This window comes from Mauremys reevesii, linkage group 8 (assembly GCF_016161935.1).
Source record: "Mauremys reevesii isolate NIE-2019 linkage group 8, ASM1616193v1, whole genome shotgun sequence".
Classification (NCBI taxonomy): domain Eukaryota; kingdom Metazoa; phylum Chordata; order Testudines; family Geoemydidae; genus Mauremys; species Mauremys reevesii.
The window spans coordinates 74,920,867-74,948,753 of NC_052630.1; the positions used below are offsets into that span (position 1 = coordinate 74,920,867).

At 41.3% G+C, this 27,887-nt stretch overlaps 1 protein-coding gene across 3 annotated transcripts in view; it reads left to right on the forward strand.

Moving 5' to 3' along the window:
• Positions 1-3,030: 3,030 nt before the first annotated feature.
• The window catches only part of ARHGAP29 (Rho GTPase activating protein 29), an 81,134-nt gene continuing 56,277 nt past the window's right edge, over positions 3,031-27,887 (forward strand). For 2 of the 3 annotated variants that reach the window (XM_039484802.1, XM_039484804.1), the window contains exons 1-2: positions 3,031-3,173; positions 6,615-6,960. In XM_039484802.1, coding sequence (XP_039340736.1) covers positions 6,699-6,960 — 262 coding nt within the window. In that variant the 5' untranslated portion in view covers positions 3,031-3,173; positions 6,615-6,698. Of the gene's footprint in view, positions 3,174-4,688; positions 4,871-6,614; positions 6,961-27,887 lie in introns of all 3 variants that reach the window. The other variant, XM_039484803.1, reaches the window with a different exon arrangement.

Genomic DNA, 27,887 nt, shown 5'->3' on the forward strand with positions numbered 1-27,887 from the left:
TTTTATTTACTTATTATCATTATTGTTGGAGGGTTTTTTATATATATATTTTTCTCTCTCTGGAGTCTGGACCTTGACTATAACTTAACCAAGAAATTTGGACCTTGGCAAAATAATTGACTACCCCTGGTGGGCGGAATGTTGGCCCTTGGACTCAGAGCCTGGAAAGAGAGACTGGAACTGGGATGGGGACCTTTGGGAGGTGGAGACTTGGGGTACATCTACACTACCCACCAATCCCCGATCGCTCTGCTGTCGACTCCGGAACTCCACTGCAGCGAGAGGCAGAAGCGGAGTCGACGGGGGAGCGGCAGCAGTCGACTTGCCGGCGTCCTCACGGCCAGGTAAATCGACCTAAGATATTCTGACTTCAACTACGCTATTCATGTAGTTGAAGTTGCGTATCTTAGGTCGACACCCCCGCCCCCAGTGTAGACCTAGCCTTGGACTAGGTAGGCCAGTACTGGAAGAAAAAGTTTGTGTGGGGGTAAAATGGAGAGTGATCCTCTCCAGACCCTGGAATTTAACCCAAAATTCCTAAATCCAAACATTCCTCTGTTGTCAGCAAATAGCTGTCACTACTAGCAAAATGTGTGTCTTTCCCCTCTAATCACAGGACCAGATAGAGGATGACAATTTATTCTGCTATCAATTATTCCTTTAGCTCCAGTGATAGAGATCTGTGCAGTTTATCTAAAGGTTACAACCTTGCCGATGAACCATATGGGTTTCAATATTATGCCACATGAGAAAACATTAAAAGAAAATTAAGATTGCAAAATCAAGTACTCAGGAATTAGGGAATGCTGGAGTTAAAGTTGTCCCTGCAATATTAATTTGCTCTCTTTTGCATATGCATTATGATAGTCTTTAACTCCACAATCACATAATATTTTTCCAAAATGCCCCTGCCTCATTCAGAGCACAGGAAAGACTATACTCTGGGGATGAATCAGGGTTATGTAGTCAAGGAAGTTGTTGTTTTTAGGACCCTTAAATAATATACTGCAGATGTTGAAAGGTGTGTAATGAATGAGATAGGGAATTACAAGAACAAAAGGGATGTTCTTGTGGTTTAGGAAGTTGAATATTGCCCTGGAAGTAGGGTGACCAGATGTCCCAATTTTATAGGGACAGTCCCGGTTTTGGGGTCTTTTTCTTATATAGGCTCCTATTACCCCTCACCCACTGTCCCAATTTTTCACACTTACTGTCTGGTCATCCTACCTAGAAGATTGGATTCTATCCTTGCCTCCGCCACAGAATTCCCTGGTGATGCTGGGCAAATCACTTAAACTCTTCACAGGTAAACCTGGCACAGACAGCTTTAATTCTCACATTTCCTAACTTCTGAGTGCTTGACTTTGCAACATAAATGTTTATTTAACTTATTTTTGTATTCAATAGTATGCTACATTAAAATAAGTCCTTGTCTTAGGCCTTGTATACACTAGAGAAATTTGGTACGTTAACCACTATTGGGGCTTCCTAAGATGAGTATAATATACCATGTATTCATGATTCCAACAATGTCTAGGCACTCACACCAATATTTTGAGTAGACTTGCTTCAAGTAAGGCTAACCACCTTGTAGTCCTCCTCCATCCCAATATACACTAATGCAGAACCAGCATAAACAACAAATGCTTAGTGCCCTGCATAGTACTAATACTCCTCCCATTGTTATCCAACAGTGCACCAATTAATGCTTAGGAGGTCTGTCTGGCCTAGTTTCTGAAATGTATAGGCCTAGGGTAAAGGTTTGTGGAAGCCCCTTTTCCAAACAAATAGTGTTATACACACCATAGCATTGACTTCTCCATGGATGTAGCAAGATAATTTTTTATCGGTGTCTCAGAAGACATCTTCTTACAATCACGTGGTGCAGCTTTTTTTTTTTCCCTCCTGGTATGTTGATAGTGAAGTTTGCCAATTATGCTTGGTGGTATAAAGCAGACATTTTGGCAGTGATGACCAACAGGGGCAACAAGAAGATCCAGTTGCAGCTGAAGTGCTTGTGGGCCTATGACCACACATCCAAGTGGATGCTGAATACAGCATAATCTGGTCCATTAATCAGTACCGGGGGCAAAAATTAAAAGGGCTGGAGGCCAGAGCAAGGCCCAAGGCAGTGAGGAAAATTTGATTATTTTATGAAGAACTAAAGCATACTCTTGGGATTTACCCATCAATCCCACCTGAAATACTGAGGACAGCACCAAGGCATCATGTACAGTGATGGTGAGGGGGGTCAGAGCGAGAGAAGGAAGAAGAAAACAATGTCTCCATTGCCCCAGTAGAGATCAGGAATGAGTAGGAGGATTGGGAGATCGCTGAAACAACACCAGCATCCTCTCTTTGGAGAAATCAGGATTAAGAGGTGACAGCAGAGATAACGGTGATGCTGCCTTGGGAATGGAGAAGCCTGATGAGGGGCTTGCTGTACAACGCAGGCTTTCCCAGGAAGTATTATTGGGGCTGGGTTTGCAAAGTTGTGGCTGGAAAGAGGCCACCAGATTCTTTCCACCGTCTAGTATTGCTGCGAGCTGGGTGGGGGCAACCTCACCTGGGGATGAAGGCGCCCCTCAGTTCTGACACTACAGCGCAAGTAGCAGCGGCCCTATTCCCACACCCGAGCTTTTCGCCGCCGCATTCCAGAGTTTGCCGCCACGTTGGGCCGCATGGGCCAGTCTTTGCAACACGAGCGGGAACCCCAGCACGCCCGCCGCTGTCCGGCCCCTTGCAGGGTGCTACGGGCTAAACGCTGCGTAGCGGTGCCGCCTGAGGCACACGCCGCGCTGCCCGCGGCGTGCTCCCCTCTCAGCGGTGCTCTCGGCAGGCGGGCGGGGCGCGTCCAGCACAGGCTGCGCACAGTCTGGTGCTCCCGCCACCTCAGCGCCGAGCCCTCACTCCCACTCCCGTTCCCAAACTGTTGCGCTATTAGCATAGCCCCGCCTCTGGTGCGGAGCTGCCCAATGGGAGGAGGCGGGCGCGAGGGGGCGGGGCTGGGAGCGGGCGCGGGCCGGGCGGCTGCGGCACTGGCCGCAGGGTGTGAGTTCAATGGGCAGCGCGGAGGGATGCGCAGGGGCCCGTCGCGGCCCGGCTGCTGCCTGCGCTCGGGGACTCGCTTCTGCTGCCATCTCACGGCGCCCCCCGCCGCCGCCCTCAGCCCGGTAAGGACCCCGCCCGGGGCGCGTCCTGTCCCCGGTGTCCGGCCCGGGCAGCTGCTGTCGGCCGGAGCGTTGGGCGCCCACTTGGGGTTGCAGGGGCCGTGCCAGGCGCCGCGAGGGGCGGGTGCGGGGGAGCCGAGGGCGCGGCCTGGGGGGGAGCAGGGTCCGGCCGGGGGGTCTGAGGGGCTTCGGGACTCGCCTGTCGCCGCGGGAGTGGGGGCTCCCCGCGATCCGCTCCCCTCCGTCCTCTCCAGGCAAAGTGCGCCCTCGGCGGGGCCGGTCCGTCTGCCCCCTGCGTCCCCATCCGCTCCGGGCTCCACGCCCGGGGGCCCCTCTGTTCGGGGCATCCTCCCTGCCTGCGGCCAGCGAAGGGGACCGAGGGGCGGCTAGGAGCGTCCCCTAAATCTCCTGCCCCATGAAGTGCCCCGTTCCCCTCGGCTTGGCCCTCGGGGACCCTCCTCCCTGGCCGGGCTGCTACCTGCGCCCATTGCGCTCAGCCTCCCCCTTCCCCTGCGGTGTGTTTGCGAGCGGCTCCTCTCCATTGTATGTAAATCCTGGGCAGGAGGGCGAGGACGTGCGAGTTGGCAGCTGGCTGCAGCGGCTGGGCGAGGGGCCCCTGCCTGCCGTACAGAGTCCTGCTAGGAATGCGAGACATTCCGTGTGGGAGGCAAAGCCTCGCTGTACTCGGGCCCAGTTGGAGCTACACGGCAGCACTGCTGTGTGCTCCGGCTGCATTTTATAAACAACCCGGGTTGAGAGCTTTTTACTGTTCCTTTAAAAAACAGATTTGTAGATTTTCGCTCTAAAGGAACTCTTCAAAATGTGGCCCTGGTAGGGAATGTTATCGTCTGCGAGAGAAAATTGTGCTGAGAGTGCAGATTTCTGAAATAGTTGGTCTGGGGTGTGTGTGTGTGTGTTGGTTTATTGAGGGGGAGTGGGGAGAGGATGGTTTGTGATGGGAACTACTTGTTCTTAACCGAAGTCTGGAGATATTTATAAGAGTTGGTTTGGACTTTCTTCAAGAGATTCTAGCCTAAAAACAAGTGTCTAAAATTGAACATGAAACTTTTTTTCCTAGTAATTAAATACGTGTGTTCTGGGGGGAAAACTTTTTTTTTCCTCCTACCTCTGTCTTGTGACAAGTACAAGTGAGGAAAAAATAGAAGAGGTATCTACAGCAAAAATTTGACTAAAGGAGATAATTATTATGTAATTCCTAATATTACAACTGAAAGAGTATAGGAAAATATCTTTAAATTTTTGTGTTAAGTGTTTATACATGTCTTACTGTGTCTCCTGAATAGTCATTGCTGTCTTCCCCTTTTGTGTGAGTTAGTCACACAGTAGTAGATGAGAGAAAAACATTTTCAGAAGAGGGAAATCTAAAAGCATAGTCATATCAAGGGGGACTGGTCAAGTACCCAAAACTATGTTAAATTCATTATTGAAACTGTCTGTCTTTAAACTTTGACCCTGTGTCCTTTTTAAATACTGTGGAAAATTCTGCTTATGTCTCAGTAGTAGAAGATGTTACACTTGTTGAAGGAAGGAAGAGGTTATGTGAAAGACAAGATTGCAAAGTAGCTTTCTGGCTTGGAGACTAACACATGGGAACTGAGGAAGGTTGCACAAATGTTTTGCTCAACAGTGTGTTTAATGTAAACTTCACCTGTAATCACCTCCTCCACACGCTTTAGCAGGTTTCTATTAATGTAGTTGTTATGTTGGAATTACTAATTTCATTTTCAGCATTGTTTATATATTTTCTTATAGTGTTATATATTGTTTTGAAGTAGTATGTATATTACATGTCAGTTAAACTGGGTTAGCTAAACTCTAAATTTTCTTTCTTTTTAAGCATCTGACAAACCAGTAATGCTGTAGTATAAATTTTTTTGACCTAATTTTCTCCTTTTTATTATTCCTGGTAGTTTTAAAACAAAAGGAGAAAAGTAATGGAAATGCATGAGAATACTACCTGTCAGAACATATAGTAGGAGTATTCAAAACAGAGGAGTTACTGGCTTCTTTAAATTGTCTAAACAGATTTAAAAAAATGTATACAATACCCTTTTCAACCTGCAGTGAATACCTACAATTGTATTATAATAAATTCTTGCTTTCTCGTGTTTATAATAAAAATAGTTAAACTAGCAACTTCACTGAGGTGCAAACAAATGTAATCTCTGCAATTCAGAGTCTTAAACATTTGGCCTTTATAATGTTTGCAATTGTGTTTCCTCTATGAGCTAGACATACAATGTAAACATAAATTCTCTCCTCTTAGTGTTTAGAGGATAAATGTAGTCATTTATCAAAATGGAACCATACCTGACTTTGCTTCCTGGAGCTTTATGCTTTGAAGTGAATTACTTCACTTGGCACAATGAAGTAGGAATGACGCTGGTTTTCTTAAATTAAATGAATACAGATGGCTGCTTAGTTATATCAATTTATTCATTCCAAAGTACAAACTTTCTTTGGGAGTGAACTTCCTAAAAGTGCTGTACTAAAATAAAATAGAACCCCCTGAAATTAACTCCTGTAGGTTTTACAGATTGAATCTCAATATCTGACACACTAAAGAAGTTACATTTTTGGAATCTCAGTAGCTTCTTTGCCTTCCTTTATGTTTTTAGTGTGAGTTACTGTTATTAAAAACAAAAAAATGGCAGTTGGCTTAAAATCCCATGTTGCAATTAAACTTTAGCCTTTTTCAGACTATTTTCCTTTTTCTATCCAACTGTGGTAGGCCAGTAAGATCCCTATGAAATTTTACCATGTTTAAACATGGTAACCAACAATCTTATTAACTGAAATGGTGTTGAAAGTGGCGGGGCTGTCCAGAGGATTCAGGGGGTTTGGGGCAAAGCAATTTCGGGGGCCCCTTCCATTAAAAAAAAGTTGCAATACTATAGAATACTATATTGTGGGGGCCCTGGGCCTGGGGAAAATTGCTCCCCCCCCCCCGCCCGGGCAGCCTTGGAACATGGCCTAGTTGTCGATGTGTTTTTTGTTCAGCATTATGTCAATTTTTCATGGTTGTTGGCAACTGTACAGCCATGGTAAAATTTTATAGTGTAGACCCGGCCTCAGGTGTATGCATTATAGAGTTTATTACAATTAGGGATTCATGAACACATGTTCAGGAAAGAGAACAGTTCTTTGGAGTAAATTTAGAGATTAGTTTGTGTAGCTCCAGGACAAAGCTTATAGACTACCTTCATGCACCACCTCCACCTGGTCTTCAGGTAATGCTAGCATTAATTAATTATTTGCTTTATAATTTCAGATAATCAAAGGATTTTAAAACAATTTGATTAAATGTTTCAATATTGAAAATATTTCCAGGCATTGTCAGTATGAAAATTTTACCTTTCAAATGTTGTTCTCTTCCATTAAATATCACCCTCTTTTCTCTCTCCCCCCCCTTGTTAATTTAAGGGCTTCGTCTTTGGCCTTTCAAATGGACATTAAGTGACACTGAATGTTAGCTGCAAGAATTTTATAAGTACTGCATCAGCTGGGATGTTGCGACAGAACGGTGGAAGTAACAAGCGTGGTTTGGGATTAGCCCGACTGTCTACATCCAATTTCTTCACCATCTCCAATTCAGGAAACTGGGGAATGGGGCGCAGCGGCAAGAGCAACTCTCTGAGCAGTATTAGCTCCAACTCTGATTGCTATGACAGTCCTGTTGTGGATCCAGAATACATCATGCAGTTGGTGAATGATGTCAGAAAATTTGCAGATGTGCTACTCTATTTGAAAGAAGCCATTCTTTCAGAAGGTATGTCAGCTACTTTATCCTATTTCTTAGCTGGTTTGAAATTCACACCCCCACAGCTGTACCCAATAGGAACAGTAGCAAACATTACTGTGGTTTTTACTTGTTTTTTCTTTCTGCCAAATACTTGCATGATTACAGGAAGTGGTGAATGTTACTTTAGGTGCTACGTTTCCTCATCAGACACAGTGCATTCTGTTTCCTAATGAGACATAACATATAAAGCTGATACAGTTGGTAAGACTTGAGTAAAAAGAAGGAGGGGAAAGTCTGGTTCCCATCAGACTGGCTGAACTGACACTGGAAAATAGTGAAACTTTAAATCAGTCCTTTAAACAACTGACTGTTTTTGTAATTACAAAGTATAGTGTTGATATTTTGGCTAAGATCCAGTTTTCCATGCTATTACAACTGTTACCAGTCTAATTTTAATGGAATTTAACTTTTCTGTAACGCTCGCTATTTCCAGGCCAAGGTATTTGTTTACCATCTTCTGATAGCACGTGGAAACTACAAATTTGTTTTCTTAGCCCATCCTCCTGGAACACGTCACTTTTTTTTTTTTTCCTCTTCCTAGGGTGACCAGATATCCCAATTTTGTAGGGACAGTCCTGATATTTAAGGCTTTGTCTAATACAGGCGCCTATTACCCCCCACCACCTGTCCCGATTTTTCACGCTTGCTGTCTGGTCACCCTATCTTTTCCTGAAAGGGAAATGCTATCAATTTTTCTTGGTCAACAGCCAGAAAGCTTTTCTGAAGAGGTGTTCTCTTGTTAAAACTCTGAGCTATGTCCAAACTAGTCTGGTATGGGATCCATTGACTGCTATTAGCAGTTTCTCTTACCCGTTTTTACCTGTAGATAGTTGCACCTCCTTTTCCTCCTTCCACCACTACCATCTAATTGTCCCTTTTCTCTTAGTTGCAATTCTAGAGTTGTAATGAGCAAGTTGACTTAATTATCTACTTTTAGGAAAGGAAAAATCCATTGAAGTTCTAATTTTCATGAAGTGTGTGGCACATTAAACGTTTTTAGTAGACGCAGTAGTCTGTATAATAGCTAGAGCTAGTTTGTGGATATGGTCTAATACTTACAGCTTCAAGTGGTTTCTCACTGAGAAAAACATTATTATTGCTGTTACTAATGTGGCTTCAGATTTCTTACAAACATAACCAAAGATCAGATTTATCTGTGGTGTGGGGCGTCCTCTACCTTTCTGTTTAGATTTTGGGTCAGTGTAACAATTCTCACATAAATATTCTGAGGATTTCTGACTTAGCATCACCCCAATAACTGCCTTTGGTTACAAACAAGGATAATAAACGTTAGCTGGAATGGAAAATGCTACTTTCCTGTCATTTGAGGTATTCCCACTTATGTCGAGGTGGCCTCCAGAATCTAAGTTTTATTTAGACATGGAAAAAAGAGAGATTCAGGGTGTGAATGTAGCTACTGTGTTGTAAACAATATACTGTTTTGAGTCTGCAGTTACAGTGAAAGAGTTGCACCAGAAAACTGGTGAATAAGTCTTAAACGTACAGGTAACTTTAAAGCCTAATATTGACTTAAGTGTCACTATTGTTCGCCACAGCTTGACACATGGGTAGATGTGGTCATTTGATGTGGTCAAACGTCTGTCTGGCACCTCTTAACATCTGAATGGACAGTCCACAGGAAACAACTGCCAGAATACAAGTGTATTCTAGCAGCCATAGAGGCAGCTTTAATAAATAAACTCAAAGGCCCCAAAATATAGTGTGGAAGGTAGGTTATGCAATCTCCTTTTAGTCTAGATCACACAATAACTTTAATAAACTGTTTTCACTTTTGTCAGCTTATGAAATTAATCTTTAAAAAGGATGGATCTTTAAAAATTTTCTGCATCTACGGGGGGAGGGATAGCTCAGTGGTTTGAGCATTGGCCTGCTAAACCCAGGGTTGTGAGTTCAATCCTTGAGGGGGCCACTTAGAGATCTGGGGCAAAAATTGGTCCTGCTAGTGAAGGCAGGGGGCTGGACTCGATGACCTTTCAAGGTTCCTTCCAGTTCTAGGAGATTGGTATATCTCCAATGATTACCTTTTATTACCTTTATTGGGTGCTGTTACTTGACACTTTGTCCAAAATACATCTACACAGACTAAGAATGTGTGTAACAGTAACTATAAAAAATCTCACATATTGAATAATACAAAGGTAAACTTTCTTTCAAACTTGAGGTGCTCTTCTTTGTACTGCTGACCAATAAATTGGCCCAGCATTTAGGCTGAAGTTAGCAGCTGGCAAATTTCAGAGTAAACAGGGAAAAGCCACTTCACGCAACATGTAACTTACGTGTAGAAATCTCTGACACAGGCGGTCACTGAGACAACACACTGTTTACATATAAAAGGATGGATAACTTTGGTCATTAATAGTATTTATGATTTACCACCTTCTGAAAGTATCCAACTAATTTCAAGTTTCAGAGTGTAAAATAATCAACTGTAGGGACCAGGAAGGAATTTCTCCTGACTTCTTTGGATATCATTACTTCAGGACTTGGTGCATTTTTTATATATATATAAATTTGAAACTTTCCTTTGCATTATCTGGTATTAGTACTGCCAGAGTCAGGATACTGGACTTCGTGATTAGTATGTCAAATCATATCTTTACAACTAGCAGTGAAGCTGTAATTAATTTATAATTTTCCAATTGTGTGCACCTTCAAACAGCTGTAAAGCAACCTGTTGGAGGTGTTGGTGTAACTTTCTTCAAAATTATGCTGTCTTCAGAGATTAATTAAGATCACTGGACCAGACTTTTGAAAGGTATATAGGTGCCTGGTGGGATTTTCAAAAGCACCTAAGGTCCCTAAACACCTTTTAAAAATGTGGCCTATTGTGCCTAGAGTCACTAAAACATTGTTCCCTTGGGGACAGGCAGTTGCATTTATAGCACATAACACAGTTGGAGATGCAGCTCTCAACTGCTGCTTTTTCTATTCCTTCAGGTGACCTCATGATGTGACTTAAAAGCAGGCAACCAAAGTCCATGTCTCTCCTCCTGCTTGGGTTAAGTTCCAGCAGACAGTTGCAAACCTTGGTCACTGTGTACCATCCTAAATGCTCTTCTTTGCTGTGTCTAGGCTTTCTGAAGCCATCTATCTAGATTTATCTACTGCACTCAACCATTATATAGTTCCTAAGGCGCTTCCTCCAGTTCTCCACCAGTCTTCCTGGAGAGGATAAGAAGAGCTGCTTTATTTTAGCAGACTTTTATCCTTGGAAAACTTCAGTCTTTCAGAGAACCCAAAGTCTACTTGCTGAAGTTTTCTGTGCTACCGTCAACTATTTCTCTGTCATATAGTGTGCTGTAGCAATGCATCATCGATCAATAGAACAACCTCATGTTGTCCATGCAAAGGCTGATCTCATACTGGAAGTCAAAAGACACTGGATGTAGGTACTTTATGCTGTTTCACCTGTTGCTGCCAATGGATCTCTCAGTTTTGAATTGAAAAGGTAAAATAAGTTCTAGGTTAAATAGTACCAGAATTCTCTTGGAAGGGCAGGCCTGGGCAAAGTGTTTATTTTGCCAAACAAAAATTTGTGTTCAGTAGCATACGTAGGTATGTTAACTTCATAACAGGCAACCATTTATTGGCCTCTGCGACTTCAACATTGCTGTGTTTTACCTACTAGTCTTCCATTTATCTGACAAACATTACCTGATTCTATTAAGTGTGATGTCTTGACTCCATAAATATTTTTCCTTTTCAGTGCAGATTGCAACTTCTTTTGCAACTATTATTGTTAGTGCTAATATTGCGGGCTTTGACCTGAGGAGGAAGGTTATATAATGCAGAGGCTCACTTACCCAGCACCCTGACCTGCCACAGATTGCTTCAGCTAATTTTCAGGGGCTGACTCTTCTTGCATTGGAGTCAATATCAGAAGTCCCATTGATTTCAATAGGCTTAGGTGCTAAATTTCCAACTGGATTAGCATTTATTTTCCCTGTTGGAAGGGTTTGGCAATTTTTTCCATAGTTCAGTTTTATCATTTTTCTGGTTCTTCTGAGGTAGTGGTGTACTCCTGGGTAAACTATTCAGGTAAGTTACCTTGTATTGATGAATGTATTTGTGTCTGAACTAGATCATAAACTCCTTTTGAATGTGGACTTTATCTAATGCTTTGTAAAGCAGCAAACATTGCATTACATGAATACTGAACAGCAGAGATTTCCAGAGAGGAGAATGCTACATGTTTGTCTTCTCACTTATGTCCACTGCAGTAGCATTTCCATTTGCACTATTTAAATGAACCTTGATACAGACTTTAAAAAAAAATAAATTTTTTTTTGCTGCTTGGACTTCAGGGAGAGTGCTGCTTTTAACCTAAGGTAAAGTAATTGGCAAATCACTGCAGTACTGTTCTTCATGGTTTCTAATAAGCTTTAATCAGAACTTTGTCCTATCTAGCAATTGTTGATGTTGTTAGATAAAGTGAGACTTAAACAGAGTTTGCGAAATCCACTCCGCTGGTAGGAGTGGGAAGTTTTATCTCTTGCAAAATTGTTTCTAGTGCTTATGGATAGTGCTTGGTAGGTTCTCTCATGAACAGTGTGCAAACTATCCAGTGCCATTTTCCTGAGCATGCAGACAGCTTTTGTACTTTTGCTCTGGTTCATAGCTGTATCAGGTATGATACACCAAGGCAATATTAATCAGACTTGGATCACTGCATGGCTGTTCAGAATCATTTGGGAGGCTTCAAAACTTTTGAATCGTCAGTTTCATGTTGCTTTGTGAGCAGCAGCACTGTTAGCCTCTGAAGTTATTCACAGAATATGAAGAATGGTAGTTGGGGGAAAGAGTAGAGTAACTTTGGTCTTCTTTTCTACCCTTCACAGCAGCAGCAGCCTGGTAGCTGTAGAGTAGGGGATATCTGTCAAGGAAAATTACAACAGCCAGGAGGCTCCAGGTTGGGGAAGTAAGCCAAAGCCTTTTTCCTTTTCAAAAACTTTGGTTATAGGGGGCTGAGATGCTCACCAGCATGATGCCCAGGGACCTCACTGGTGGGACCACTCCCACTCTTGTTTCTGTGTCTGCCTCTATTTAGTAGGTTTAGTCTTCCAGTTAGCAGATACCTGATCCATTTTTTAAGCCCCAGGCTTAAGGCACCAAGCTATTGAAATAGTTTACTTATATGGAGAAACTGAAATGGCAGCTTGTTTGAGTAGATCAAAAATGGAGCCTTCGCTCTAAATTAATCAGAAGAGGCTTTTGAATAGCTCTTATGGCGCATAATTGTCAAACTTTATAAGGCAGTGTACAGACTAAAACCTGGATTCTATCCCTCTCTCTGAATACCCCTTCCTTTTGAGTCCAGGCATTAAGTTCAAAGTGAGTGTGCTTGTGAGATGTGAGGATCAGCTGAAGCAGGTCCTCCCTGAGAGGGACTTTACCCAACTCCCAGATCTATCATTGTCCATATGTTGTTAAAAGATCATTCTTCTCTGTTTCTCTAGCCAGATAATAAATCAGTGTGGCTAAAGGGGAAAGTCTTGGTCTAAGATCTGCACTTGAGTAAGAATTTCAAGACTGGATCTATTTTGGCTAAATTACATAAATCAAAATTAGTAGATCGCTTGATGAAAACAGCTATTTCCCACCTATCTCAAAATTAGGGTTAGGCATCCTTATTCTTGTTGGGTAGTGTCAGAAACAGCTGACTCTCCAGATTTGACCTACATTTCCCTGGTGTCTTGAAGTAATAGATTCCGTTGTCCCTCCGGGTCACTGTCAGTTGCGTTAGGGTCTTATGAGATTAAAGGTACTTCTCCGGCATTGAGGGAATCAAAATAATGGGCCAACCCAGTATAAATACATCAACACTCTTCTAACACAATGGAATGAAAATGGACACACAAGCTATTTGCATGAAACTAGATTTTGAATTCCTGGGACGCTCTCTACAGTCTGTTAATGACCTAGAGGAATCCCTTTCCCCTAGTGATTAAAAAAATATAAGTAACCCTTTTCTTCGCATCTTTTCTGGGGCCTGATCTGGTCACTTAGAGTTGCATCAAGCAGTGGAGATGCTATATTCTTAGTTGAGTGGTGCCTCGGATTTCAGGTTTCTTTATGTACATTTAAAACATACCAAAACAGGTGCCAATCCTAAACTCCAGACAGCCTTAATAAGAGTTTAAAAACACAGCAAAACACTTTTTTAAAAATCCCAAAAATAACTCAGGCCATTTAGCAAATAGAAAAATGACCCACATTTAAGTCGCATCCTTCTCTCAAAAGCACCTGTATGGTGGTCAGCCCTGAAGTGTGTCCTAAAGCTGCCTCCTCGGACTGTAACTTGCAGCAGTAATGCCGGGAGAGGGTGGCAATCTCTTCAGTAGGAGGCTTCCAGGACACCTAAAGGGAGACTTTCAAAGGCATAGGGCAGTCAGGTACCTGTTAAAAATCAATGAGAATTGGATGCCTGATTGTCCTTTGACTTTGAAAATCTCCCCATTGTGCTTTCTGTATAGTGTGGGGATGAAGGTACCCCAGTGCATTGAACTACACCTAGTAACTTGCAGATGACCAGTTCACATAGCACAAGTGTTGTAGGTGCACAAGTGAGAGAGGCCTTTTAACAATTATGCTGCTGCGCTCTGTACCAGATTCAGTATGTGTTTAATTTGTAGCCACAAGCAGAGCACATTGCTGTAATCTGATCTTGGCTTGACAATGTTATGAGTAGGCTTGGCAGGATTTGATTAAAGTTGAAGTTCAGTGTCTTTCAACTGAGACACTGAAATTGATGAAAAAATCCATGGATAGCAGTCCTGCACAAGTGCAGCCTTCCCCCTGCAACTTGTGCCTGCAGGGATCAGGTGTCCTCAGCACTGCAGCAGCACAGGGAGCCCTCTGCAGCCCTGTGTGTTCTCTTTCACCCTCTCACCATCTGGGAGTCCAGGCGCTGTTCCTGGGCAGGAGTCATTCAGCAGCAGGTGGCCTCCCTTGTATCTGGGGAGCTCATCCTCCCTGGACTCCTGATTGGGAGTCTCTGCTCCACCAGGCCAGGACCGCAGTCTCCCCTGCTCCTTGTGGCTGGGTGTTTTGGGCCCTTCAACCATAAAGGGAGCCCCCTGTAGCCCTTGCTGTCAGCGCTGTCCAAACCCCCCTTTAATTTCATGCAACTGTAAAAGTTAGTGGTTAAAAATAGAATAAATTTCTTAAAAATAAAAGTTAATTGTCAATTCTGTCTAGTTATGAGTCATCTGGGAGAGAAGGCTACAATCTCCTAATCAATGAGTTTAAATCAGCAGAGACTATTCTGGCTACTCGTAAAAGCAGGTGTCAGGGGATCTAACCAAACACCTAAATTGAAGACACACCCCTTTGGTCCAGAGGAACAAGTATAATCTTTACCATACGATCCAGTTGCTTTTCTCAGCCCACCAACATCACCTCTTATCTGGACTAAGTTTCAGCCAGTTTGCTCTCATCCATGCCTCAGTCTCAAATAGACTCTGAGAAAGGTGATGAGCTGTACTGTTGGGAACCAAATTTGGTGGTGTCTTCATATGGAAGGTGTCTCATGTAACCCGTGCAACTAGCCCATTTGCTTCTCACATGTTGAACAAGAGGGAGGACAGGATAGGATTCTTCAGAGCCACAGGATTGCTCTTGAAAAAGAAGTGATTGCCCTACATTATCCAATTTCTCCAAGAGATAAGAAAAAAGCCACCTTGTTCATTTTGTAAAGGAAAAATGTATAGCCACTGAGTGGACATTCTCACCCATTCGAACTAAAAGCATGGGACAGAGCTTGCAAAGTTTAATATTGACCCCCCAAAAAATCCAAAATATTCAACTTTGCAAATTCGTGCAGTATGCCAGTTTTTGAAATAAAAAAAAAACTTATGTAGATTGGTGCCACTACCATTTCGTTTTGTTGTGATGTCACCAACATAGTGCATGGTGGAGCATCATTCTGAATGATCTCATTGATATTGATCCCCATCAGTTTGACTTAAGGGGACCAGGTGGGAGTGCTTATAGAAGCATAGTTTCTGTTCCTAGTGCGAGTCCAGTTCCATTAACTCAGCTTATATAGGATGTTCAGGAAACTCTACTAAAACCATATTTCACTTTGTTACAATAGTGATCCTTAATTGTATCAAATTAGAGAAGGAAGAAGGACTTCTTTTGCTCTTTGTCTTTGATGTAGTAAATGACAGGGATTTATATTTCTGCCGTTTCCACTGCTTAGAAATGTGTAGTGTACACATGACTATACCTGCTGAAATTTACTGTTTTGCATCTTTAGTCAGTATCACGATGGTACATTGAGTAATTAGAAGCGTAAAATTCACATCTGGATATTAAAATGCTAAATTAGCTATACTATGTGCTTAGATTTTAATTTTAGTATATCTGAATGTACTTTTGAGTGTAGAATAACCACTTGTTACTCTTTGAGGTAAGAGTTACCTTGAAAGTATAGTTTTATATGCGCTATGCGTGGTTCTGAGTTCTTTTAATGAACAATGGCTTCTTTCTTTCTGGATTCATACTAGCTTCTTCCTGTCTCCAATCACTGTAAGTAATATTTGTAGTTCTGCTCTAAAATGGTAATCTAGTATCTTGGAATTCTGCTTTCTTGTATAACTACAAAATAGAATTATCACCCTTAAATATCAAATGTCTCTAAAGATCAAATTCTGCAATATGGCTTCTAGGAGTCTGATAACGCCCTGGTCTCAGATACTAGCTACCACTGAAGTAGATACTAGAATACTTGAGTCCATGGGGCTGGGAAGAAGTGTGTTACATTTAGTATCAGAATGAGTAGCAGGCTTTCCTCTTTTATATGTAACAAAATAAATACTTTCTATTTGTTAGAAAAAGTATGGTACTGCATAGAGGCTATTTTCCTCTCAGTACAGGGGAGATATAGGTGGGCACCTCTTCTGCTCATGTATTTTATGTCCTGGTAAAAAGTGAGGGTGTTAAAAGTGCGGAGTTGCCTTGGTCAAGGCTGGCATGTTTTATGATTTATGTAAAACCAAGTGTCTTACACATGTGCAGATCAAAACTCTTGTGCACTCTATAAGATGTCTTTGCCTTGCTGTCATACAGCCAGCCAAGGGCAGAGCAGAGAAAGCAGCCTTGCCAGAGAGATTAAAGCACCAATTATGGCTCTTTCCCGTTCAGTAAGGCAGAGCAGAATAGATGCCACGTTATGGGAATTGCTGGATCAGCCATGAGGGAACGATGCCTGTGGATGGGTCCTCTGCCCCCAAAGAAGTGGAAGACAAGGAGGGTTTTGCAGGACAGGAAGGGAAATAGTATAGGAAGGAGAGCACCTACTCTCCTGTTTGTGTTTGGGAGCTGGGAGGATGACTTCCATGAAAGAGCATCTGCATTAGGACTTTCCATTGATCCAGCGTTTGTGCAGCTGGATGACACTAGTTAGAAATGCCTGCACCCTAGTTACACTGGGACCAGGATTTTTAAAATTACTAGTGATTGAGTGCCTCGTTTTTTGAGAGCTGCCTAATTTCAGACATCTGAGTCCTGATTTTCAGAGTGAGGATGTCCAGCTCTTTTGAAAAATTGGGCCCCTTTAAGGTCTTGTCTGAAAATCTTGTATTAGTGCTACCAGCTCTTAATCTAGTGTAGTTGGTGAAGCCTCAGAGTCAAAGATGAAAGATCCCCTGCTTCCTGCATCCCTTTTAGTTCTTGGTCTTGATGGTCCTGTCGTGGTCAATGTCTTAATCAAATTAAAAATATCGTAGTATCATTGTTGCGTTCAACTTTGTTTCTTTACGGACCTTTTTTCTTAGACCAAAACATAAACTTCCACATTTGCTTCCTAGAGCCTGGCTGACTGGAAAGCCTGCCTATCTTGAATCAATGCAGAAATCTGACAGCAACCATTGGCTGTAGCATGCATGGGTTAATTAAGGAGAAAATACAATGTTCACTTGTTATAATACCAAGAATAGTTTGTATTCCTTTAGTAAACATCTTCAAATCTGTTATTCTCATCAGTGCCTTTCTAGTTGAATAGTTCTGGCATGTCAATGAAAGCTACTGCTTTCCCAATAGGAGGATTGGGCTGATGACATCTGAGAGTCCCTTGAATTGCAACTGAGGATCTGAATGCATGAGAATGGCAGGTAACTTAGCTGCTCTGAGCCAAGCTCTTGGTGGTTGTTTTGTTTTTTTCTTTTCCAAGTGTTGAGTGTGCCCAGCACCAATTATGGAGGCAGCATATGAATTCGCGAGAGGCAAGATAAGCTGTTTCTTGCCTCTCAAACGGTTTTCAGACTGCCATTGTTGACTTCCTCTTTGATCATGTCTTAGTTTCTTTATGAATTTAATTTTATGGAAGTACAGAAAGCAAATCATTACTTTATTACAGAGCATCTATCTTTAACAATGGCCACAGGAGCATAAAATAATGTCATATACCTAAACAGTTAATTTGCTCACTAAGTAACCTTCATGTATCTTGGAGAAAGGTCAAAACAATTCAGGTAAAGAATGGCAAATTGATTCTGCCGTGACAGATAGCACTGAACAAAGGGGAAAAATAAACAAACATCTACCATTAAATGGTTGAATCCTCTTACAACAACTGCAGAATTTCAGGACGTTGGCAACTTGGGGTATGTCTACTTTGCAACAAAAACCCCACAGCACTGAGTCTCAGAGCCCAAGTCAGCTGGCTCGTGCTTATGGTGCTTGGGTTGTGGGACTAAAAATAGCAGTGTAGGCAGTCGGGCTCAGCTGGAGCCTGGCTCTGAGGCCCTACCTCTTCGCTGGGACTCAGAACCCAGTCTCCAGCCCAAGCCTAAATTTCTACACTGCAATTCTATAGCCCCACAGCCCAAGCCCCAAGATAGCTGACTTGTGCCAGCCACAGCCATGTCATGTGTCTTTGACTGCAGTGTAGACAAACTGAACTACAGCAGTATTTAGTAGTGTTATCACTTCTAGGATAATTAGTTTGTCTCATTTCTCTGATGGTTTTATAGCTATACCAAAAACTAATTTGAGGTTGAAACATGGTGCTTCAGATGCCTTTTATATTCCATAGCTGCTGCCCAAACCTAATCCATAATGGACTAACTGTAGATTTAAATGCATCTGACTGCATTTGTGTACGAGTAAAGCTCCATGTTTGTCACAGAAGTCACAGATTCCGTGATATCTGCAGCAGCCCCATGCAGCTGGCCCAGGAGCCACCTGAGCAGCTCGGACAATCCCAAGGTCAGTCACACTGGCTGCTGCTGGGGCAGTCTCATGCCTCCTCCCCCTCCCCCCCCCCCACACTTCCCTGCAGCAGGAGTTTGGGTATGGGAAGGCTGGGGGTTGGGGTCGCTGCTTAACTTGGGGGGGGAGGGGCTCCTCTCCCTCAGGTCCCCTAGCTCCACATGCTGTGTCCACCTGCAGCCAAGCACTGCCCTTGCAGCTCCCATTGGCCATGGTTTCCAGCCAACATGAACTGCAGAACCAGGGCCGGGGCGGAGCAGAGGCAGCATGTGGAGCTCTAGGGAGCTGGGGCTGCTGCTTCCCAGAAGCTGGGTAAGGAGCCTGACCCAGTCCCACCAATCCCTTTCCTCAGCACCCGCGCTGCTTCACTGGGCTGCTCCTCCCCTCCCAGCACCTGTGGCACCCACCCCACCCCAGTTTTAGTCAGGAGTATTTTTAGTAAAAGTCATGGACAAGTCATGGGCTGTGAATTTTTGTTTACTGTCCATGACTTTTACTAAAAATACCCATGACTAAAACAGCCTTATGTATGAGTGACCATCTGGCCTGCAGTGATTCTGGGGTCTGCAGTACCAGTACTGTACCTAATAGTTGAGCTCATGTTAGCTTAAAACTGGGGTGGTGAATGTGAGGTAAGACTTTAATATCCCTCTTGGTGCTCTGCCACCCCTTCCCTGCAAAGTACCCGTAGTTCTGACTCCCAAGCATCCTGCTTGCCATTTCTTGCAGACTCTTGGGTAATCAGACATTAGAACCTTATAGAGATTCATGAGAGTAAGGCTCTTTCTGCAGATTTCGGATCTGCACCATCAGAACTCTCCTTTACAAGGTGGTTAATAGGAGTCTTTGTAGCCATCAGACCAAATAGATACCCTGCGCTCACCAGGCTCCTAAGATCTGCTGGAGAGAAGCAGAGTTCCTTGTTCCTCTGTTGGGTAGCAGACCTTAAGACCACTTAAACATACACAGGCATAGAACTTGCTAACTTTACATTTTCTGGATTTTTAACTTTTGGATTTTTATTAACAATAAAGTTCTTGAAAGGTAATATACCGTCAAACCACTGATGTGCCTGCAATTTTAACTTCACCTTATGGTATGTTGTGTTCCATATGTATAGATTTCTAAATGGCTGCCAAAGAGAGAATGGTATGGGACTGTCAAAAATAGGTGAAGATGGGGATGGGTTTCAAGAATAAGTGTATTTAAAAAAATAATAATCTTGCAACCAAGACTTTAACTAGGCAGGAAATAATTGCCATATTAATGTTGCTAGCTCATTGCAGAACTCTTTATCTTAACTATAAAATATCACATGCATGGAAAAATTATACTGCTGTATCTTACTCAGTAAACAAAAGAAATTGTGAAGTTCACTTCTAGCAAAGTTGTTTTCTGGGTCTTTACAGTTGGTGCAGAGTATCTAATGCATATTGTTAATGATGGATATTAAATACTACTCTTTCAATTAGCTTGTTGTTAGTTTTAAAGTTAAATAACAACCAAATGGACCCTTTGGTTAGCAAACTGGGTTGTGGTTGATAATACTTCCCCTCCCCCAGCCACATAGTCTGCATTCCTTCAGAACAAATATTCACTTGTTGCTATAGTCTAAGATCAGCAGTCAGTAGGGGTGTGTATTTTGAGCACATGTGGATGTTCAAAGTGTAAAATAAACATTTATAGGAAACTTCAGTTTTGTTGACTTAAAATAATTTACATATCCACCTTTAAGAACAACTTAAAACTAGGGCTGTCAAGCGAGTAAAAAAAATTAATCGTGCAATTAATCACACTGTTAAACAATAATAGAACACCATTTATTTAAATATTTTTGGATGTTTTCGACATTTTCAAATATATTTATTTCAATTAGAACACAAAATACAAAGTGTACAGTGCTCATTTTATATTTTTGATTACAAGTATTTGCACTGTAAAAAAAAAAAACAGTATTTTTCAATTCACCAAATACAAGTACTGTAATGCAATCTCTTTATCATGAAAGTTGAACTTACAAATGTAAAATTATGTACAGAAAATAAATACATTCAAAAACAAAACAATGTAAAACTTTAGAGTCTGCAAGTTCACTCAGTCTTACTTCTTGTTCAGCCAATCACTCAGGCAAACAAGTTTGTTTATGTTTGCAGGAGATAATGCTGCCCACTTCTTGTTTACAGTGTCACCTGAAAATGAAAACAGGCCTTCTCATGTAGCTAGTGTCACAAGATATTTACGTGCCAGATACACTAAAGATTCATATGTCCCTTCATACTTCAAACACCATTCCAGCAGACATACGTCCATGCTGATGACGGGTTCTGATCAATAACAATTCAAAGCAATGTGGACCGATGCATGTTCATTTTCGATATCTGAGTCAGATGCCACCAGCAGAAGGTTGATTTTCTTTTTTGGTTGTTCAGGTTTGGTAGTTCCCCATTGGAGTGTTGCTCTTTTAAGACTTTTGAAAGCATGCTCTGCACCTCGTCCCTTTCAGATGTTGGAAGACACTTCAGATTCTTAAACCTTGGGTTGAGTGCTTAAGCTATCTTTCGAATTCTCACATTGCTACCATCTTTGCGTTTTGTCAAATCTGCAGTGAATGTGTTCTTAAAATGAACATGTGCTGGGTCATCATCCGAGACTGCTATAACATTAAATATATGGCAGAATGTGGGTAAAACAGAGCAGGGGACATAAAATTCTCCCCCAAGAGTTCAGTCACAAATTTAATTAACACATTATTATTTTAATGAGCGTCATAAGCATGTCATCTGGAATGGTGGCCAAAGCATGAAAGGGCATACTTTGAATGTTTAGCATATCTGGCATGTAAATACCTTGCAATGCCAGCTAAAAAAGTGCCATGCAAATGCCTGTTCTCACTTTCTGTTGATGTAAATAAGAAGAGGGCAGCATTATCTCTTGTAAATGTAAACAAACTTATTTGTCTTAGCGATTGACTGAACAAGAAGTAGGACTGAGAGGATCTGTAGGCTCTGAGGTTTTACATTTTGTGTTTGAGTGCAGTTATGTAACCAAAAAAAATCTAAATTTGTAAGTTGCACTTTCGCTACACAGAGATTGCACTACAGTACTTGTATGAGGTGAATTGAAAAATAGTATTTCTTCAGTTTATCTTTCACAGTGCAAATATTTGTAATCAAGAATAATATACACTTTGGTTTCAATTATAACACAGAATACATTATATATAAAAATGTAGGAAAACATCCAAAATATTTAATAAATTTCAGCTGGTAGTCTATTGTTTAACAGTGCGATTAATCACAATTAATTTTTTGTTAATTGTGTGAGTTAACGGCGATTAATCGACAGCCCTACTTAAAATATTTTAATTAAGAAAATACCAGTATGCACTTTTAGAGAAGTTACATTACACTTGCTGCACTTAAAGATGACTTGCAAAAAGGGGGAAATTGATGGCTAGATAATTTTATTTATATATACTTCATGATGTACAGAGAAGACTTTAAATATTACTTATTAAAATTCCTCTCTATTCTGTTAAAAATAGTAGTTCTTTACTTTCCTGTAGTTGCTAGAGGAATGAACAGCTAGTGGGACCAACATCAAAAGAGGTTAAACAATTGAAACCTGATCAGCTGAGTGGGCAAGGATTTTTAGTCAAATTGTTTTTTGCATTGTTTTTTTTTTAACTGAAAAACGCTGACAAACAGTTGGGGGAAGCGATTTGTTAAATATTCAAGCATCCCCACCTCATGAGTTGAGGCTTGAGAACTCCCTTTCCAGCTCTTGGATCCTTCTAAGAATCCTCCAGTAAAAGTTAAGAATGCTAGATTTGATAATTATGATATTTATAAAATAAAAAGGAGCAGAAGGAAATTTGTGGGCGGAAGCAAATTGTTCAGGCCTTGTCAGATCAGTGGTCCCCCAACCTTTTTTGTCTGGTGGGCGCCAGATGACGAGCCACGGAGGACCATGGCGGCGGACAAGCATCCGCCGAAATTCTGCCGACAAGTGGCAACATCAATAGGTGTCGCCGCCGAAACGCCACCAACAAGTAGCGTCATCCAGAGGTGTCACCACCGAAATACCGCCAAAAATCGGCAGCATTTCGGTGGCGATGCCTCTGGATGACGCAGCTTCTCGGCATCATTTCCGCGGATGCTCGTCCGCCAACCAGTGTGCGGGTGCACTTAGATGCCCTGGCAGACGCATGGCACCCACAGGCACCGCGTTGGGGACCCCTGTCATAGATCATTCAGAAGTGCAGAAGAATGCAATCCTTTGTCTTTGCATATCACCTAAATTTCAATAGCCTTGTCTTAAGAAAATTATTTAAAAATCTTAAATGACACACTTCAACATATTAAATTTTATAGCGAAAACAAGGGTCAAATTTTCAAGTACACACACTTCTGTGTGATCCTAGCTTTGGATATATATGCATATACCTGTGCAAATTTCACAAGCATGATATTGAAGCATTCATTACGTGCCCAAGATGACCATGGTTTTGAAAACTTGTCCATGAATTATTTTAGTGTTGTTTTGATCTCAGCACAAAACACTGTAATGAGTCCTCTGGAATCTTTTTATACATAGTTTTTATTACATTTTGATAGCTTGTTCTTAAAGGCACTTAAATTAGCAGGAGTCAGGTTGATGCACAACTAGTCTGTAAGCTGCCTTGCATCAACCTAACCATGTAGTGTAGACTAAGACCTACAGTTAATCCAGTCCTGGATGTTGATGTGTGTAATACAGTGTGGTTTAGTAAAAGCCTTAAGACTGGGGGTTCAAAAACACTCGCCATTGCTCAACTCTCTACCCAGTGAAGTCAATGATAAAACTCCCACTAACTTCAGTGGGAGCAGTTAGGCCAACGCGAAGTACTTTTGAAGTTCCCACCTTTGTTGTCAGAATTTGTTTGTGTTCAGAAGTGGAAAAGGTCTCCATGTTTCCTAGTTTTAGAAATGTGGCTCTTCTGCCTTTATATTAACAATAGTTCATCTATAGCAAATGAATGCTGTTAATCTCTCTATATAATAATTTAATTAGAATGAATGTACTCTTGCATTTTATAGCAGCATTTCTAAAAGTGATGTCAGAAACTGAAATAAATATCAGAGGGGTAGCCGTGTTAGTCTGGATCTGTAAAAGCAACAAAGAATCCTGTGGCACCTTATAGACTAACAGACTAACGTCTGTTAGTCTATAAGGTGCCACAGGATTCTTTGTTGCTGAAATAAATATCAGTGTTGTGCATGTGATCCTGGAAACAATAAAAAGCTTGATTGTCTTCCTGCCAAGCCCCTCTCCCCCACAATAAAGTAACTTGATCATGACTCAGTTGACTCTTAGGACCAGATACATTGAGTTAGAAGGTTCCTTGTTCACATAAGCATTTTGATTATAAGCATACTTTAAAATGACACAACTTCTATGGCATCAAATGAACAGATAAAACGCACACTCAAACTTCATTGTCTAACTGTTCCTCTTGTATCACTTAGCATTAATGTTCTAAATGGGAATTGGGGTTTGGGGAATGTACAAGGAGCAAAGGAATTGCTTCAGATTTTCAACTACTTCTGCACCTCTTCTAAAGAATGGACGCATTAATTTACTATATATTTTCCTGATTCAGGAACTTCAAATCAAAGAGTAAAGAGAAGTTCTGCTTCCCACATTTGAAGAAATATGAGCACATGATTTCTTTTGCAATTAGTTTGCTTCCCATAAATGCTTATTATGCGTGCCTTTTATCTCTTAGAAATGAAGTTGAAAAGGATTCTTAACTTGATATTTAGTAATTCTGATCAAACTAGACAAATAAAGGAACCTAACACTGTTCCAGCTATTAAAGCAGACACTGGACTCAGACATAGTAGGACTACTTTAGATAAGTTGTGTGTAGTCATTGTTCAAAATCTGAATCTAAGGTGTTGAAGTTGCTATCATATTTAAGGCAATGCAGAGATTGTGCTAAGCTCTTTTTGCCTCAGTGCACATGGCAATTAATCATTTTAATTCTGCCTTATTTGTATCTGAAAGGTATGATTTTAGGACAGACATTTGAATTCAGTATTTTGTTTACTAAAGTAACTGATAATGCCTTTAGAAGGTTTTTTCCTTCATCTGTTTTGTTAAAACTGTGCAAGGGTTACATGGATGCAGTTCTCTAAACTGAGATTACTTTTGCATTAAAAATAAAACGCATGAAAAAATGGGGAAGTATCACATGACTACTTTCAGAAGGTGGCTGACTGAAAAATACTGAAACCTGTGTTTGTGAAGTTCAGTGCTGTGGGATTCCCTTGGAGACTTCTCTTCACTCGGCTTCTCAAGAACTTTCGACTCCAGCCTTTGTCACTCAGGTATCTATCTGGCATACAGCAGTTCTAGGCTGAGTTGATTAGCATACATCTCAGCTGTTTAGGATCTGCAGAACATTGGAGAGAACCTGAAGGGATGTCCCTCTACCTCACAGGCAGCTGTTTTCCCTTTTGTCCTCCTTTGTCCTTCCATGGAGTTGCCAGATGGCCAGGCAAAGGTTCTGAGGCCATTTACACAGTGCTTCCTATCTAGCAATTGTTGGATCTAAGGCTCCAATTTGGAGGAGCCATTGGTGGTTACCACAGATAGGACAAGTCAATGTTATGACCAGAATCTGAAGGCAGACTCCTAGGAAGGGGAAACTTTGTTTAAGCTACTAAAAAGACTCTGGGCAAGTAACAGTGTTATTATGTAGCTCAAGTTGCAAATAGATTATTTTAAGTTCAATATATATTATTTTAGTCATCTTGTTTGCATGCCCTGGCTTTTAAGTAGTATTCTACCAGACTGAATTGGGAGTCGTACACAGTTAAGTCAAATTGAGCTCACTATATAGTAAGAGTTACATGCAGTTAGTTTAAAGAATATATAGCCAGATAACTTGCATTCCAGGATAGTTTGGTATTAATCTCTCCCAACCTCTATTTTATCTGTATTTCTAGGGAGATACAGTATTCTTCTTGGTTTTTTGTTTTTGTTTTTTACAGCCAAGTAGTATTATCTGTAGGCTCAAAAGCCATGCTTAAACTGATTCCTCCCCAGTGACTAAAATCAGTAAACCAAATAATCTAAGTAATAAATTGCTGCAAAAAGCCTGGAAAATGTATTCTTATTTTAAGGATTCTAGTCTATTTTTAAGAGCCTGGAGACAATTTTTAACTATGCAGATAACTATGCACAGTGTGTAAACATTGAGAAACAGTTTTAAAGTAGTTTAAGTAGGCTTCAGTGTGTTAGGGTTGTAGTTACAGTTCTGATGGAAGTGTTGAGGTACTCCTACTCTATGAAATTGTTCTTTTGATAATGAATCCTTCCAGCTATGTGTGTGTGTGCCACCACCTCTCCTGGATGTGACAAAAGTTTGACTTCTAGTGCACAGAGGGATGAATTATTTGTAACACCTGTTACACACACACACTCTGTTCTAGGCATCTTGTTCCACTTGTTTGGGATTACTGTAATGTGTGCAAATGGTTTGCCCGTTTTTTCTTCCACTAGTGAGGGCCGGTAGGGGGATCCTCTACTTCCATTGCTGATGCCAATTAACAACAGAGGGTCCATTTCTTAGTGCGGAGTAGGTATTGATGTTTCTTGAATCAGTCAGTTAGTAGCTTTGGAAGGATTGACTGAAATGAAGTTGCCGACAGAGTTCAGAATAGAGAGTGATGCTAAATTATTCTGATTGGCTTTCTCTGCCAGTTAGAAAATGAATTTCTGCATTGCGGATGGCCACCTAACAGGAATTATGCTTTCTGGGAGGTAAGGGTCTAAATACAGGTGTCAGTTATTCATCTCTTTTTTTTGTTTTAAGTCCTGCATTCTGTAATACACTCTCTTAGCCATGATTCTTGAGTGTTAAAGTATGTGATCTCCAAAAGGTGTACCTTAAAAGGCAGTTATGGCAAGGGTTCTCAACTTGGATGCTTGATTGGTCTGGAGTTTCTCTATCGTGGTGGTGGTGTTAGTTGGTATACAGTCCAAATTTTCCTTTTCTTTATATTTCAATCTCCCTGTGTTCTCAGCTGAATTCATAAGCCTATGGTTTTATGAAAAGCTATTTCTAATTTTGTTTGCTGAAGTAGCTACAGATAAAGGGCACTTTTGAAGGGGTAGTTTACAGGGAGTGCTAAACGTTCACACAAATCCTTTCTTTACATTGGAGATAGTGATATGAACCGAGCATTGTAGTGAAGCAATTTCTTGCATTCCTGGACAGTTGTTTAATAATGTCAAATCATTATTAGTAATAGCAATTTGTTACTGTAGTGCTTAGGATCTCTAGTCATGGACCAGGACTCCATTGTACTAGGTACTGCACAAACACCATGCAAAAAGACATTCCTTGCTCCAAAGAGCTTACAATCTATTATAACTGGATATGATTTTTGTCAAGGTAAAATTATGCAAAATTCACAGAGCAGTCATGGTAAAAACGTACAGAATCAGAGTATGGTCACGGGGGCTGGAGACAAAGTCCGAGCCCCTCCACGGGGGGCTGAAGCCGAAGAAGTCTCAGAGATCTGATAGTCAGGAAATCCGTGCCCAAATCTTATCATTAATTATAAGACAGGAGACAACAGATGGCTACAGACAAAGATGCGGGTGAGTACAAGGAAGCAATGAGACAATATTGGTTACATGATAGGCAGAGGTCTCAGCACATCTGTGGTCTGACTGTTGTCAGTGTTTTGTCAGCATCATGCAAAAGAGAGTTTTAAGGTTGAGTCTGAAGGGGGATAGTTACAGGGAACTTCTCTCAAGTGTGAGAATCAGAATTAAAAGGAGGGTAATATAATTAATGCTAATCAACATGGGTAAATGGTAAATAGATCTTGTCAAACTATCATGATATATATATTTTTTTATGAGATTACAAGTTTGGTTGATAAAGGTAATAGTGTTGCTGTAATATATTTAAACTTCTGTAAGAAATGTTACGTATTGCACAACACTTTGATTAAAAAAACTAGAACAATATAAAATTAACATGGCAGACCGTAAATTGATTAAAAGTTGTTTAGCTGATAAATCTCAAAATGTAATTATAAATGGGGAATGATTATGGAGCAGTTGTGTTTATAGTGGGGTCCTGCAGGGTTCTTGGCCCTACACTATTTAACATTTTTATTGATGACCCGGAAGAAAACAAAATAATCACTGATCAAGTTTGCAGATGACATAAAAATTGGAGGAGTGATAAATAATGAAGAGGACAGCTCAGTGATATAGTGTGATCAGGATCGCTTGGTAAGCTGGGCACAAGCATACAATATAATGTGAATGTATGTATCTAGGAACAAAAGAATGTAGGCCATACTTGCAGGATGGTGGACTCTAGCCTGAGAAGTAAGGACTCTACAAAAGATTTGGGGGTTCATGGTGGATAATCAGCTGAACATGAGCTTCCAGTGTGACACTGTGGCCAGGGCTACCATAGTCTTTGGATGGATAAACAGGAATCTCGACTAGGGGAGTAGAGAGGTTATTTACCTCTGTATTTGGTATTGGTCAGATCACTGCTGGAGTCATGTGTCCAGTTGTGTCCAGTTCAAGGAGATGGCTGATGAATTGGAGAGGGTTCCGAGAAGAACCGCAAGAATGATTAAAGG